Consider the following 15,315-nt stretch of genomic DNA (forward strand, 5'->3'; position numbering starts at 1 on the left):
GAGACACGTGACTTCCCTAGCAACACCGTCTTCTCAGATGTGATCCCAACTCTCACCCAGATTCTTTTTACTTTCTGTAGCTCCCATCTTTCACGGAGCATCTACCTGGCAGTAGCACATGAGTCAGGGGGAGTGGAGTTTATCACGTCCCAAACACTCCCTACCTGCTGGGACGAAGGAGATGTGGGCATACTAGGGGCAGAGGTTGGCATTCGGTCCCGGAATGCTAATGGTTAGGGAGGGCACTATAGATGGGCACAGAGCACAGTCTCTCGAGCCAGCTAGGCTGCGGGATCAGGTAGCGGTGGGCTGTGAGGGTTAGGTTAGAATACACCTGAGGCCCTTCCTCCATGCCAAGCAGGTAAAATGCTTGCAGCCCTAGGAAATGGGTGGGGTCTGAAGCCGACAGGGAATTCTCCTTTATTTCCCACTAGGGTCATAAATCCTTGCCAAGAAGATCATGGAAGGCATGAGTTTCTCATAAATCATCATCAGGAAGGGTGCGTTTAGCTTCATCCTTCGTGGGGTCTCCATGGGCAGTGTCTGGGCTCCCGAGCCTGCAGCTCCTTCTGTGCCCTTCTCATTCATCCTCAGCTCAGCCTTGTGCACAGCCTGCAGAACCAAGAGACAGTCAGTGACTGATGAGCCTGGGGTGGCAGGGGTCGGGGATGGATATGTCAGGTATGGGGAAGCCAAGAGAGGGAGACAATCTGTCACAGTTGCCCAGCATAGTATTGAAGGTGGTATTATAGTGGAAGTGCAGAGGCAGGGGCATTGCAGTTGGGTTTGCTGTCTTGAGTTTCAGGAGCTCTCCGACAGTGATGGGGCAGAAAGGGGCTGTGAAATATTACTTAGCTCAGCCTGGCAGGGAGTTGAGCACTTAGGTCATCCTGCTCTGAGAGCAGGATCCCTCCCACAATTCCCTCCCACAGTTCCCTCCCACAGTTCCCTCCCACAGTTCCCTCCCAGAACACCTTGACCTCCTCCCTTTACTATACTAAACACCAGCCAATTTCTCCACCTCCCGTATTGGCCACATCCCCCCTCATATGGACATTTCCCGTTAAGTGATGGTTTGAATGAGAAATGCAGTTGTAGGCTCATGTATTTAAACACTTGGTCCCTGGTTGGTGGCATTGCTTGGAGAGGTTTAGGAGGTGCAGCTTTGCTGGAGGAAACATGCCATTGGGGGGTGGGCTTTCAGAGTTTAGAGTCTCACCCCACTTCCTGTTCTCACTCTGTACTTCCTGTATGTAGACAAAATGTGATCAGCCAGCTTCCTGCTCTGACTATCTGCTGTCACACCTTCCCTTTTAAGGACTATCTCTCTGGAACTAACAAACTCCAGCAAACTCTTCTGTAAGTTGCTCTTGGCCATGGTGTTTTACTGCAGTAGCAGAACACACGAATACACGCTCTTCTCTGTTTTTGGATCTTGTTCTTCTGTGCCCCTTTAACCTGCAAACTAGGTTGCTAAATATATAAAATAGTTAAATTTTCATTCATGATAAGCAATGGTTATGTTCAAGTATGACTAGCCCCCATGCAATGTTCTGGACATAGTTATGTTGCAAAACGGTTATGCGCTATGTCTCTGAAATGCAAATTTAACTGAGCGTCTTATTGTGTCCACTAAGACTGAAGATGTTGTCCACGTGTTCCTCTTTTCTTGCCCTAATCAATAGTTCGCTGCACTGCTGCAGAACACCGAGCCTCTGTCTGCCTGTCTCAATGATACAGTTCACTCCTTCCTTCCCAGATGGCTTTGAGACCTTAGAGAGAAGGTTCTGGTCAGATCCAGGCTGCCTATGGGTCTGATGGATGTCCCAGCACTTGGTCAATATGCAGGGCATGTCCAGTATAAACCATGTGAGTGAAAATTGTAGTTTTAAAGGCTGGAATCATAGGCTGAGAGGTGGTTTGCCTGGGATTACAGAGCTCTGACAACAGCTCTGGCTGAGGCTGCAGGCAGACTCCTGCGTAGGAGGGAACAGTGGTCCAGCCAGGCGAACTTACCTCTCCCACCTTCAGGCTTCGATGAGACGAGATGCGGGTGAGGTCACCATGCTCCTCAAAGATTTTGCTGATGCCCAGGCGGGACAGAACCTTCTTCATGTTGTAAGTAGCCGAGATGTGGAGCCTGGGCACCCACACATCTACCACTCTGTGGAGAAGAGAAGGACTGGGATGAAGAAAAGTGTTCTCTGATCATCCAGGGTGGGTTCCTGAAAAGACGGTGGATGAGACTTTTATCCTCCCTGCATCGAGCCTCATGAGTCTTTCTGTCCTCAGAGTAGGAGAGGCTCAACTCTTGGATTCAAGGTGCCTCATAGTCTCTGACTACATCCTGCTTCCTACCCAACTTCCTACAGAGCCCATATCCACTAGAAACATCCTCAGGCTCCTTCCCCATGTTTATGACCTCCCCACAGCAGACTGAGCTGTGCTGTACCCTGAGTCAGATTAAACCCCTGCAAGCCTGCAGCTAGAGACAACAGAGCTTAAAACCTCGAACCAGTCAGAGCTGGGGTTGAGCCTACTCTAGAAGTCCCACAACTGGGGCAAAGGACATTGGTCTTCTGAGTTGTGGACACAAGGAAGGCTGCATCTTGGCCTTGGGCCCCTTCTCCATCTTTACTTCTGGTTCTCACTAAGTCTCATAACTTGATACTGTTCGTAGGCCTGATAATCACCAAACTTGCCTTTCTACTTCTTTATTCTTTCAAGAAATAGTTTTTAAGAACATAACATATACCTGGGGATGGACAGGAAAAGCCCTTGCATTTGACTTGTGTTCCTGCTGGAAGACAGACCAATGCTAAGAAAACCATAGCACTGCACGCCCACAGGTACTGATAGTGTGTAAGGGGATAGTAAGTATGAACAGCAGCAACAACAAAACAGGTCAACTTGCAGGAATGAGGATTGATGGGGGTCAGATAAGAGGTTTGGGCCAAGCCTGAGCAGGGAAGGGAGCTGGACAAGCTGGAATTTCTCCCTGAGTCAATAGGGAGCCATGGTCAGATTCCAGATGAGCAGAGGCTTGCCCTGGTCTTGATGAAGATTCTGAAGGATGGCTCTGTTGTTCTGCTTAAAATATACCCTTAGCATTTGACACTCGGGACAGGCATGGTTGCTAGATGATAGACAGTTGATGGGCAGTCGATATGGGAACCTCAGAGATGTAGGAAAGAGGCCGAGTCCCAATTTGTTTCAGTGTGGGGTTAACAGAGCTTCCTGACACATGCAGGAGCAGTTGGGAGAAATGGATCAACTATGAACCAGTGGATGGAGTTTGGTTTAACAGAGAATGGAACTGCCAAAAAAAAAAAAAAAACTCTCTCTCTCTCTCTCTCTCTCTCTCTCTCTCTGTGTGTGTGTGTGTGTGTGCACACACACACACACACACACACACACACACACACACACACACACACACACACACACTGGAGCACCTAGAGACTGTGATCCCATCAGATGTTTGAGGATATCCTGAGTTAAAAGGAAAAGGACTCTGGCATTCAGGGGAGAACACTGGGGCTGAAGACAGGAACAGTGTCATGGTTGACATGATATTGAAGGCTTTCTGCCTGTGGTAGTCACTAGATGGTAAATCTAGAGAGCAAAGGGCTCTAGACTGAGCCCCATGGCACTGAGCTCTAACACAGGGACGGGGGAAGAGAGTCGGCGAAGGAGAGAGGCCAGACAAGCTCCAGATGAGCTCCAGATAAGTTCCAGGAGAAGGTATGGTTGGCTTGTGGGAAAACAGCATTCAGGTGATAACCCTGGCCTCTGCACCATGGCCCCTCAGTCGCCATGGTCTCTGAGAAGAGAACAGTGCAAACATCTGATCAAGTGTGTTTGAGGTAGAAGGCAGGGCAGGGAGTAGAAGCAAGTGTTTCACAGCACTCATCAGTGGAGGGGACCGAGGGAACTGAGTCACTGAGAATGGTTAATGACATCAGGAGTTTCCTCCAGGCACATAGGCCTACCAGCACGGGGTCGGGGTGCGGGGCACTGCATGCCTGATGACTGCTGTGGGTTAGTCCCTACAGTGTGCTGTCTGTTATCCTAGGCTGAATGACAGGAAATGTTATAGTGTCCTGGTTGCTGGCAATGGCTCTAAAGAGAGCACAGACACTGCTGATGTCAGGAAGCAAAGAGCAAAGTCCTAGAGGGATGTCCCTGAACAATGAAAGGACACAGTGTCTGTGTACAAAACTTCAGCTCTTGTCAATGAGCTCTTGTCAATACAGGGCACGGCAACAGATGAACAGATACAGAAAATGAATATATATCAATATATCTATCTCTATCTATCTCTATCTATCTATCTATCTATCTATCTATCTATCTATCTATCTACCTACCTACATCTATCTATCTATCTATCTATCTATCTATCTATCTATCTATCTACCTATCTCTATCTCTCTATATCTATCTATCTATCTATCTATCTATCTATCTATCTATCTATCTATCTATCCATCCATCGGAATTTTACTTAGCTTTAGAGAGTACCATATTTGCATGAAAATGGAGGTCATGTTAAGTGAACGAAGCCAGACTCAGAAAGGCAAGCATGTAAACCAAGTACAGTGATGTGTGCCTGTAACCCCAGTACTCAGACTGCACAGGCAGGAGGGTTGGGAGATCAGTGTCATCCTTGGCTACATGGGGAGTTCACGACTAGCCTGGGTTACAGGGTACTCTGTCAAAACAAACAGAAACAGAGAATGGAGGAGGAAAAATTCACACATTTAGTGTTTTCATTTGTATGTGGATATAGACTTAAATATGTAAGTATATCTGTGCGAGGGCACGCGTGTGTGCGTATGTGTGTGTGTGTATGTATGTGTGTCTGTGTGTGTACGTGTGTATACACATACATACATATAACACACAGATGCATGTATACACATATACGTGTATGTATACACACAGATTTGTATTCGTATGAAAATGTCATCATGAGACCCATTGTCTTGCATGCTGACTAAAAAATTAGTTTAAATTTTCTAAATGAAATTTTACATTTAAAACTAAAACATAAAGAAGCAGTATTTTAGACCAAACATTAAAAATAAAACCTATTTCCACATCATCCACTTTATAGACTTTACAAATAAGAATTTTAAACTTGAAAAAAACCCAAACCCTCTGGTTCATTCAGTGAGGCAGGGAACCAAAGGTAGGTATGGGCCCTTGTGGCTGGTTAAGGGAAAGGGAGCTACTTCAAAAGCCCAACAGATTTGTGTCCCTTGAAGAGGAGGCTGTCTGTTTCCTCTGAGGAAGATCTGAGCTTTTGCTCTGGAACTCTGGACAACATCCTTGGAGGACTCTGGTGCCTGAATTCTGATGCGTTCTGCATGCTTGGAAATCAGGGGTGTAGGTGGGAGGGCGTATGCATGTATCTGTTGGTGGGGTCCCTTCTCTGGAAGAGGATGTAACTCATCAGCCTCTTCTAGTCCTTCCATGGTGGGAAGGGGCTTCAGAAAAAACAGCCCATCTCCCCTTTTCCTTCTTCCCCTTCTCAATTGACCAATAAAGGAAGTTGAAGATGTCTAGGCTTTGATCCCTGTGTGTACTTCAGAATAACTCCACACCTACCAGCCAGCCCAAATGGGCTTGGAAAGTGGGGATATTGGCTCATCTCGTGTATTGTGATGAAATGAAAGCTTCCCTCTAGCTTATGTGGGCAAGTGCACCAGCCTAAAGAGAGTCGGGAGCCTCCTAGAGAAGAGGTGGACACTACTGGGTTTGGTTACTCCAGGCCCAGGAGGTGCTGGGAGACAAGATGCATCTCTGCTCAGAGGATCCATGTGTCCCTTCAGTATATCAAGTGTCCCTCGTTAAAGATTCCTCCGTGTAAGAATCCATCACTCCTCTTTCTTCCTTGCAGCCTGGAAGCTGCACCTTAAATGCCACCTCCTCTGTGAAGCTCTCCCTGACCACCACACTCCAGTGAGACTCCACCCCCCACACCCCCATAAGTTCAATGCATAAACTTCAAGGAGCCGTTCCTCACCAAAATCCTAGATGTGTTCCAGTCTCCTGCTCACCTTTACAGAGCACCAGAGACTGCCTAGCTGTGCACTAAGGGAAGACGAAATGAAGGGAGTGTGAGGGAAGAGGGGGAAATGCAAGGGTCTCTGTAGACGAAGCTCTGACTACCTTTTAGAGAGGAGGCTTTTCCATTTGGCAAAGATGTCTGCTTGCAAGCCCTGCTCCAGGAGCCTCAGTTTGCCACTGTCAGGAAGGACAAAGGTGGCCGTGATGTTTCCTCGGTAGGGCATTTCCAAGATGGTGCAGGAGAGCTGACTGTCATAGGCCATGTCGTACATGCCCCTTTGGAACATCATGGGCACCTTCACGGTCTTGCCTTCCTCTATGAAGAAGTCCTCCTCTTTGGTTTGTTTTGGGTCAAATTCATACTGCCACCTGCCTAAGGGGTAGAGACAGACAAAATGACAAATGTGTCTGGAAGAAAAGGAGGAGGCCTGATCCCGCTGAACCCTGGCCACCATCCACCCAGATTCAGGGAAAGTGATGCAGTGTCCATCTCCGTGTCTGAAAGATGTCTGTGGGATGCACACAGGCCCAGGGACGCAGTTAAAAGGAGCCTGGGACTGACATTGCAGGGCTGTGAGGTAGCAGAGTACATTACCCTAAGGCCAGCTGCCTGAGACACTGAGATGGCTATAGTTTGTATCTTAACAGAGCACCAGAGGCTGTTTGGCTTTGTGAGAGTGAAAACACTTCCCTTGGTATTCTGAAGCCTCTCTCCCGTGGGCATGAGAAAACCAGAGGGACAGCATGCTTTGGGACCGTGCTGCAGAGCTCTGTGTGCAAACTCCCTTTTTACTTATTTGTTTATTGTGCGTGCATGCCCATGCAAGTGTCACAACCAGAGGGTAGTGCTGTGTTATCTTCTCTGTCAATCTCCACCTTATTTTTGAGTCAGGACTCCTTCATTGAGCTGGAAGTCCACTGATTGGCTAGACTGACGAGCCAGAGAGCCGCTGTCTCTGCCCTCTTACCCTGGGGGCTAGGGTTACAAATCTGTACCAACTCGCCTGAATTTTAATATCTATGCTGGGAATCTGAACTCAGGTCCTCATGCTTGCAACACGGGCCATTTCACCACCTGAGCCACCTCCCCAGCCTCAGGCTCCCTCTGCTTTAGAATGCCACAGCACTGCACATAAACTCGCAGCTCTATCATTTCTAACCCGCTGTCCTCAGAGCCTTGGGGTGCCGACTCCCTAAGTCCAAATCCTGGCTTCACTGCTCTGTAAGGATGTCTTTGAACAAGTGTCTAAATGTCGGTCCTTAATGTATACAGGGGGGATGGTGGCAGGCACGTCAGAGGGCTGCTTGGTGACTGAGAGGATGAGCGGACACACAGGCTGTATGGAGCGATTACTCCTTACTTCTGCATTGTTGCCATTCCTGCTCCTAATGGAGATGCTGAGCTACTCCAGATTCCCCCATATCCCTCTCTGCTCTGGGAAGATGTGGGTTAGGCTCCCACTGCTGCTTCCCTTTCCCTCAGCAGTCATCAGTCTTCCTACACTGGGTCTGTATTTGGAACCATTGCTGAGCCAATGATGGCCTTGCTGAGGCTGGGGAGAGAGAGCCTCTGTTTTTCTTTTTCTTTTTCCTACTTTACCAAACCACTGTGTATATATGTGTTTATTGTGTGAGTACAGATGTTGGAGAACACTCTTCCATATAATTTTTCAGTATCTCCTTTATACTTAGGGAATCTCTGAAGATCAATAAGGGATAAAGGAATCAACCAAAATGGCCGCCACCACTGCCACCAACATCATCACTCTATTGCCCCGGCTGACTCTGCACTATAAAGCAAGATGCATAGCATTAGGCCCTAGAGAAGTGGGTTCTAGTTCTGAATGAAGAGTTTTAGAGCTTGGAGTAACCCTTCCCAGTGTTCACATCTATGCTTTCTTTCTCATCTGTGAACCAGAGACCACAACTTCTAAACCAAAGCAGATGAGGACAATCCGCCACAGTGAAAACACACACACACATGGGAATCTAGACTCTGCAGTGTTCATTTCTCCAGACATTTTCACTCTGAACCCCAGGGGATTCAGCCCCTTGGTGGGTTAGGTATCTTGGTGCTCACTTTACAGCCAGAGAGGGCAGAGTCCTGGACTGTTATTAACACAAGGATTTAAACTGAGAGCAAACCAAAGACTGGATCAAGTTTCTAGCCCAAGTCCCTCTTCCTTCCCCACACTGGCATGCCCCTAGCCTTACCTTGAAAGTAAATATAGTTTGCGAGGAGCATCACCGTGCCTGGGTCTATGTTTTTGACCATGTTTTCGATTCTGTTGTGGGTTTTCCGACTGATGTACTTGTTGATATTCCTCTGAGTGTTTTCTAAGTCCTGGAAATTAGTGAGCATCATGTCCGCATCATACACATTCTTAGCCAGTTTCAGGAACCTCTGTTGGGGCCTCAGCCTCTGGTCCATAAATAAAGCATTGCCTATGCTCATCTTTACATCCTGTGTCTCCCGGTTGAGGTTTTGGAGAAGGTAGTGGAAACCCATGTGCATGTCCCTGTCTGACATCTCCTTGAAATTGAAACCCTCCCTGATTTCCTCCAGTGTGGAGTTCTGGGCCCCCAGAGACAGCATGGAGAAGGCAGTTGAGATGCTCAGTGGAGATAAGAAGATGTTCCCCTGACGGCTGTTGCTGGACAGCCTCTGCAGCAGCTTGAAGCCAAATTCCATGTTGTGCCGAGTAAGCTCCCGGGCATCCTTCTTGCCTCTCCACTCTTGGACCCTGACTGGAGACTCATATGTATCTGGAGCATCTCTGTCCTGTAGGAGACCTTTCACAGTGAGGAGGCCTGCCAGAAACAGACCCAGGCCCAGCACGAGGTTCATTGTCCTTGGGAATTATCCTGTTGAGTAGCAGATCTGAGGTTAATGTGAGAAGAGGAGAACCCCATGGCTCCTGTCTTAGCCACCAGGAAGATCCGTGGGAGAAGACAGTGGCTGTAGGGTGCTGAACACCACAGCCGAGTGCTCTGAGATTCTTGAAGGCATCTAATCTTTGTCGTCTCCTCGGGGGCTAGAACTTATTTTCCCCATGTCCGAAGTGAGAAGCCTGAGCATAGAACATCTTTCTTGCTCTAAATTTTGTTTGCATTTATTTCTTTATTGCTTTGAACACACACACACACACACACACACACACACACACACATGCACACAGATCAAAGGACAAGTTGAAGGAGTTGGTTTCTTCCTACCATGTAGTTCTGAGGCTCAAACTTAGGTCCTCAAGCTTGAGAGCAAGTGCCTTTATTGGCTAAGCCATTTTGCTAGCCCACCACTCTTGAATTTGAGCCCCTGTCTCTTATCTTTGTGTGTATGAATGTGTATATGATGCACATGAACAAACATATGCTGAGGTGTGTGTGTGTGTGTGTGTGTGTGTGTGTGCACATGCACTCGAGCTGCGCATGTGTGCACTCACAGGTGTGTACATACATGGATAGGCGAGTACACTTTGGGAGGCAGTCCTTACACTCTGTTTGAGACAAGCTCTCTTCTTTCTCACTGCTGTACAGGCCAGACTAGCTGTCCCAGGAGTGTCTGGGGATTCTACCATGTCTGCCTGGCATTTTGCCACAGGACACTAAGAGTAAAGATGTTTTATTGTTCCTGGCCTTCTGTGGGTTCTGAGGATCCAAACTCAGGTCCTCATGCTTGCACAGCAAGTGCTTTGCCCACAGATCCCTAGTTCCAGCCTCTCCTTTATCTTAAGACAGCAATGTCTCAACATCTTTGAGGACATGCTACCCCCCCACAGTAACAGAATACTGCAGTGTGGGTGCGTGACCGAGAGCATGCCAAAACAACATGTCATCCTCTTGCTATAACCGTTCCATGGGCAAGAGTAGAATTCATCTGAAGTCAGTCAGTGATTTTCCTGGGGGACATACTTAATGGAACTCCCATTAAGTAGGATTGCTTTATGACACAGCCTTAAACCTGAAGCTAGCCACCTCTCCCACAGGTAGACAGAGAGAAGAGAGACAGACATAAAGAGAAATAGAGTCACATCTAATGACACCTTGAGTCCCCAAATCAACCTTTACTTGGCACCCACCCGCCTCCACTTTTCTGAACCGAGCCAATTTATTTCCACTTTGGGGTTGGCTGGCTTGAGCTGGCTTTGGTCTTCTTGACTAATTCTCAGAGATCAAGCTCTCTGCAGAAGATCCTATGGCCTATAGGAAATGGCTGTGCTCCAGAGAGGAACCCCAGTCTTCAGTAGCCCTCTCTTCAGCCTCCCAGGAAAAGGGAAAGGGCAGCATTAGTGAAGAGAAAAGATAAGCCTGGCTATTTTGGGGCCTGACCTCTCAGACCCTGCACCTCCAAGTGGCACTGAGAACTCTTAGAAACAATAAGTCAGGACCATGGCTTTCAGTGATTTGGGGGCTACATCTACATAAAGCAAAATCAGGCCTCTATGTGCATCTGTCATGCCACCACTTTTCTCCTGTAATTTCTATTCTCCAGTCCATGACCCATAGGAAATGGTAAACCACACAACAGTGAAGGCTCTTGATTGGAGAAGGAGGCATGACTCAGCTGAGAGCTGTCTTAGAGAGAGAGCCTGTGGGTAAATGAGGAAACCAGTATGAGAGGAGGGAACTGAACAAGGAAGTCATTCAGGTACCAGCCAGTTTTGGTTTACTCCCAAAGAAGGATGTTCTGACCCTTTGGGCAGAATTAGATGATGGGTGGATGTGGTCTGTGCCCAGGATTCAGGATGTGACTTATAACTTTCTGAGACAATTGGCTCCTTTCAACCAGTGTCAGGAGCCATCTGAGAAAGGCTAAGGCTAGCAGGTGGCCTTCCTGGAGGTGGCTCACTGTCATTGCATGACCCAAGATGGGTGAGCTCTGAGAGGCAAGGTCTCAAGAGACTCGATCTCAGGATTGCTTCTTGCAGCTGATGTGACTTTCCTGTCACTCTTACATAGCCTAATGATTCCTGGGCATTCGCCCACCCTATTGAGCAGATCTCCTTCAAATCAACACAATGATGAACTTTCATGAATTAATGCTGCTTAGGTGAATTGATGATTTTATAAAATTCCTGATTTGATCTTAGGAAGAAAATTTTAAGAGGTAGTTTTAGTTGTTTGCTAGAAAGATGTAATAAGTCAGAATCAAGAATAGAGTGTGCCCACTCCTCATAATAGTAAGTAAAGGCTGCATAGTAAGAAATACAATGTGCTTTCATAATTACACTAAAAAGAAAAATAGTCTTGGGACAAATTTGTGTTCAAGGAAAATCATTCATTCTAGTCAGATCCAAGGATGGAGCCACAGGTGTGCACTATGATAAAGCAAGGCCATGTGAAACTATTGCTTTGAGCTTATAATGAGCTTATAGAATGAAACACTGCTTTGAACTTAATATCAACATCCTTCTGTAACTCCCCTTCTGTGTAACATTTTATCTATGAGTAATTCTCTAAAGAACTTTTATTTACGAAGGTGAACCTCAGAGCTATTTTTTGGCATGTGTTTGGTACTCAACTGTTTTCCACGAGTCCCTTTTTTTCCCAAACACTTTATGCTTCCTGGAGTCCCATTTGGGAACAATTAAAATTAATTTGCTATTAGTGAGGATCTGGGCAAAAATAGATTATAGGAGAGAAATGTTAGAATTTATAAAGATGCTTCAGAGAAATTAAAGAAGATAGAAGTCAGCTGGGTGATGGTGGTACACATCTTTAATCCCAGCACTCAGGAGACAGAGGCAGGCAGATCTCTGTCTGAGGCCAGCCTAGTTTACAGAGAGTCCCAGGACATTCAGGTCCACACAGAGGATCCCTGTCTGTAAATCAGAAAACAAAACAAAGTGGAGCTCTAGATTCTGTGGGCTGGGCTGTTGACACAAGTGTCCTGGATTAAAATAGAAGCTTGTGTTGCTCAAAGCAGACTGCCACCCTGGGCCATTTCCCAATGCTGAGGAGTGGAAAAGTTAAGCCATGTCACGTCACTCACACAGCCGACAAAACATTCTCCACAGAGGATCTGCCAACCCCCTTGGGAGTCAGGGCAGTGTGGAAGCTGGGTGCAAGTCAGAGCAGGCAGGCCAGAAACCTGAGCCTGATGGGTGGAGAAGGCAACCGCTGGCTGTCTGCTCCGCCCCCAGAAGCCCTCCTGACACTCCCACTTGCAGTCAGGCTCTCTGTGGTGCTCCACTTCCAGCCCTAAAGGGCTCTCTACAATGCCAAGCTACAACAGGGAGGACTGAGAGGGAATTTCACGCCTGGATGCTGAGCTTCCCCCTCCTACCTGTGTGTTCAGCTAATCTTGGGACATCTGCATCTTCATGGCCTTCTTCTGTAAAAGCCACGATGTGGTTTCTTCCCCATAAGATGCTCTTGCCCGGCAGCTGTTCCACGCCTCAGGACACAGCCAGGTGCTGACCATACCTCCACTTTATAAGCCTGTGATGCTGGCACTACAATCTCAGGTTTCCCGTCCTTCCCTGACCAGCCACGCCTTTGACCTTGTCCTCCCAAGCAGCCCACACTGATCCCATGATTTCCATCTATTTCCACAGACCCTAAAGTGACCCAAATTTGTCAGATGGGTGGGATACTGAAGTAGGCTAATTTTTTTTTTATTCTGGCAATTAAAATAGTAGGGCAACTGGTTATTTCCCAATAAATTGATGGGTCAGATCTCTTAAATTGAGTAACAGTTTATTGGGTTGTAGGCTGGAACGCGTACATGGTTCTCTCTGTGTCTCTTTATCTATGAGCATGTATTTGATCCTCGCACAAACTACATACATAAAAAATAAAAGCAAGAAAAAGAAGATAGGCCCCAAAGGCTGTGGGATGCACAGGAGATGGCATTGTGATTCACGGATCTTTTGCATCCCACATCATTTGAGAAAACAGTTGTTTCTTACTATGAATAATTCACCTCCCATTTATCCCTAGCCGGGGAGAAGCCACTGGGGCAAGTTACACTATTAGCTTAAAATTAGCTTCAAACCTGCACATGACCAGTCCTTGCTGAAGGGACTATCCTTCCACAAAGACACCTAGAGACCTTGTGTAAGAGTGTGTGTGTGTGTGTGTGTGTGTGTGTGTGTGTGTGTGTGTGTTTGCACAGGTATGTATATAAATGAAGGTAGAACCCTTCTGTTAGCATCCTGGTGGGTTCAGTTCATGTTTATAAAGTGATACAGTGCTGGCCCACAATCTCCACACATCCTCTCTGCATTTCAAATCATCTCCACACGGCAGCTAGTCCCTATGCAATGCAGAGTCTCTGGCAATCATCAGCAGACTGGCTGGCTTAAACAATACAGCAAGAGAAGAAAGAAGCCTGAATATTTACTGCTGGTGTAATGCTGTCAGCAAACATTCGCTGACCCAGAGAAGGTAAGTAAGATTTGTGGGTACAGTGCCTGTGGGCACAGGGACCAACTATGGTACTGATGGGTTGCAAATCACTTCTCTGGTTAATAGCAGTTGGCTGAGAAGCCGGTCATAACCAGAATACATGGACTACAGACAAACCATACTCTGGGATTTAAAAGCACTCACTTCAGAAGAGGGGTCACAGACCTACCTCTCACCTAACACTGTCACCTCTTCTGTCCTTGATGAAGCCACTTGTGGGCTAGCTCTTCTCCATCCAGTGAGACCAATGCACATAGCTGCTTCTGACCAGTTCCCACCTATGGTATGTTGAGTTTTTGGCAACCACAGAGTTCCCTGTTATGTGGGAACTATCCCATGTTGGCCGCCTACACCAAGAACCTTTTCTTTCCATGCCCAGATGACCCTGCACCCCCTGCAGCCTCAGCTTCCCTCAGATACTTCTTGGAGTTTCCTAGTATGCAACACACTCTCTGGAGCTGAGAGACTCGAAAGACCCTTCCCAGAGGCACACCAAAGTACCTCAAGAGAGGACTAAAGGCATCCCAGGTGTGCTCTAGGGCTAACCTGCTTTAAGGGACTGATAATGTTTTAAGATAAAATTATCTAGAGACAATGAAAATGACCTTTTTCAAAGCAAGTTTGGAACTAAATGGAAAGATGTTTTTTCCAGATGCTAGAGAGAAGACCCACAAGGTAGACAGTTCTAGGGCAGCCTGGGCTACATATGAAAACCTTGACAGGGACGGGGGGAGAGGAGAGAAATATATAAAAGAGGTGGGGTGGAGGGAGAGAGAATGCTAAGCAGGCAAGGGGACAGCATGTCTCAGTTTTTTCTCATGAACCTATAAGTTGATGGACGCTTCCTGACTCAGCAGCTCAGCTGGAAGGAAGCAAACAGCCACAGAGACTAACTGGGGCCAAGGAGAGGGCAAAGAGGACTGCCTTGCCTCTGAAGATCTCCCTTCTCTCCTCTCCCTCTCACCACAGTTTTCTTCTACAAAATTTCCAGAAGTAGGTATCCATGGAAATGAACCAAGCCTCCACTGTACCTGCCCAGCACTCCTCTGGGGCTTTTCTTACATAATTAGAAATCCTTCAAAATCTTCCTCCAATGCACATGGGCTAGAGCGCACACTACCCTTCAGCCTTCTATCCCTGGAATTTTTCTCATGAGGTATAGACTAGAAACTCTACATCGTTCCGAAAGGAGTCGCATACTCACAGTGGATCCAGGCGCCATCCACAGGCCAAACGGACCTGCCTGGTTTACTTTATTATTTATACCTCCAGGGCCTCCTGAAGAGGCAGAGTGTGGCAAATTGAAGCAGCTGGCTGAGTCTCAGTCAATGGGCTTCCAGGAGCAGTGGCCACACCACTTCCCCTGAAGGATCCTCCTTAGCTCCCACCTCTGGAACCTAACCACATTGAGGAGATATATGCAGACCACGCCCTCTGGGCGGGAGCTACCTTAGCCCGCCTTTTGCAACTTTTTTTTTTCTTTTAAGTTACTCAATCACTGTCTGGAGATTGGGAGAGTCAACAGGGGGACCTGCCTTTGGTATTGACATTGAAGAGTCAACCCCCAAATCACCTTTGTCCTCTATGTGGTAAGGGTTGAGAGCTATGCGGTTAGAGGCTCATTCCTTCGCCTTATCTTCACCTTCACTCTTTTTATTTCCCGGTGCTTCATGCTAGTTGTCAGCTCTGACCTTGTAGCACCCCGTGAAGATCCTTTGGAGGAATGGCCTGAGAATGGATGGGCAGATAACCAGATCCATCATTCCTGCTGAGGTGATGAACCAAAGACCTCAATGGTTGGTCTTGACCGTCAACTCGATGGGATTTAGA

At 47.3% G+C, this 15,315-nt stretch overlaps 1 protein-coding gene across 1 annotated transcript; it reads right to left on the reverse strand.

The window, feature by feature from the left end:
• Positions 1-390: 390 nt before the first annotated feature.
• Positions 391-14,884, reverse strand: LOC116905873 (serpin A12). The gene is made up of 5 exons (XM_032908862.1): positions 14,690-14,884; positions 8,290-8,940; positions 6,178-6,448; positions 2,017-2,164; positions 391-612 (listed from the first exon to the last, which is right to left on the reverse strand). Exons 2-5 carry the CDS (start codon positions 8,921-8,923, stop codon positions 421-423), a joined length of 1,245 nt encoding a protein of 414 aa, XP_032764753.1. The 5' UTR covers positions 8,924-8,940; positions 14,690-14,884; the 3' UTR covers positions 391-420.
• Positions 14,885-15,315: the final 431 nt, after the last annotated feature.

This window comes from Rattus rattus, chromosome 7 (genome assembly GCF_011064425.1).
Source record: "Rattus rattus isolate New Zealand chromosome 7, Rrattus_CSIRO_v1, whole genome shotgun sequence".
In the NCBI taxonomy this organism is placed as follows: domain Eukaryota; kingdom Metazoa; phylum Chordata; class Mammalia; order Rodentia; family Muridae; genus Rattus; species Rattus rattus.

Bases quoted from the DNA above. Each gene is read 5' to 3' on its own strand.
- LOC116905873 (XM_032908862.1), bottom strand. From the start codon at position 8,923: ATGAACCTCGTGCTGGGCCTGGGTCTGTTTCTGGCAGGCCTCCTCACT. The intron at 6,449-8,289 runs GTAAGGCTAGGG...TCTACCCCTTAG, and splicing joins AAACTATATTTACTTTCAAG to GCAGGTGGCAGTATGAATTT. The intron at 2,165-6,177 runs GTAGTCAGAGCT...TCTTCTCCACAG, and splicing joins AAAAGCCTCCTCTCTAAAAG to AGTGGTAGATGTGTGGGTGC.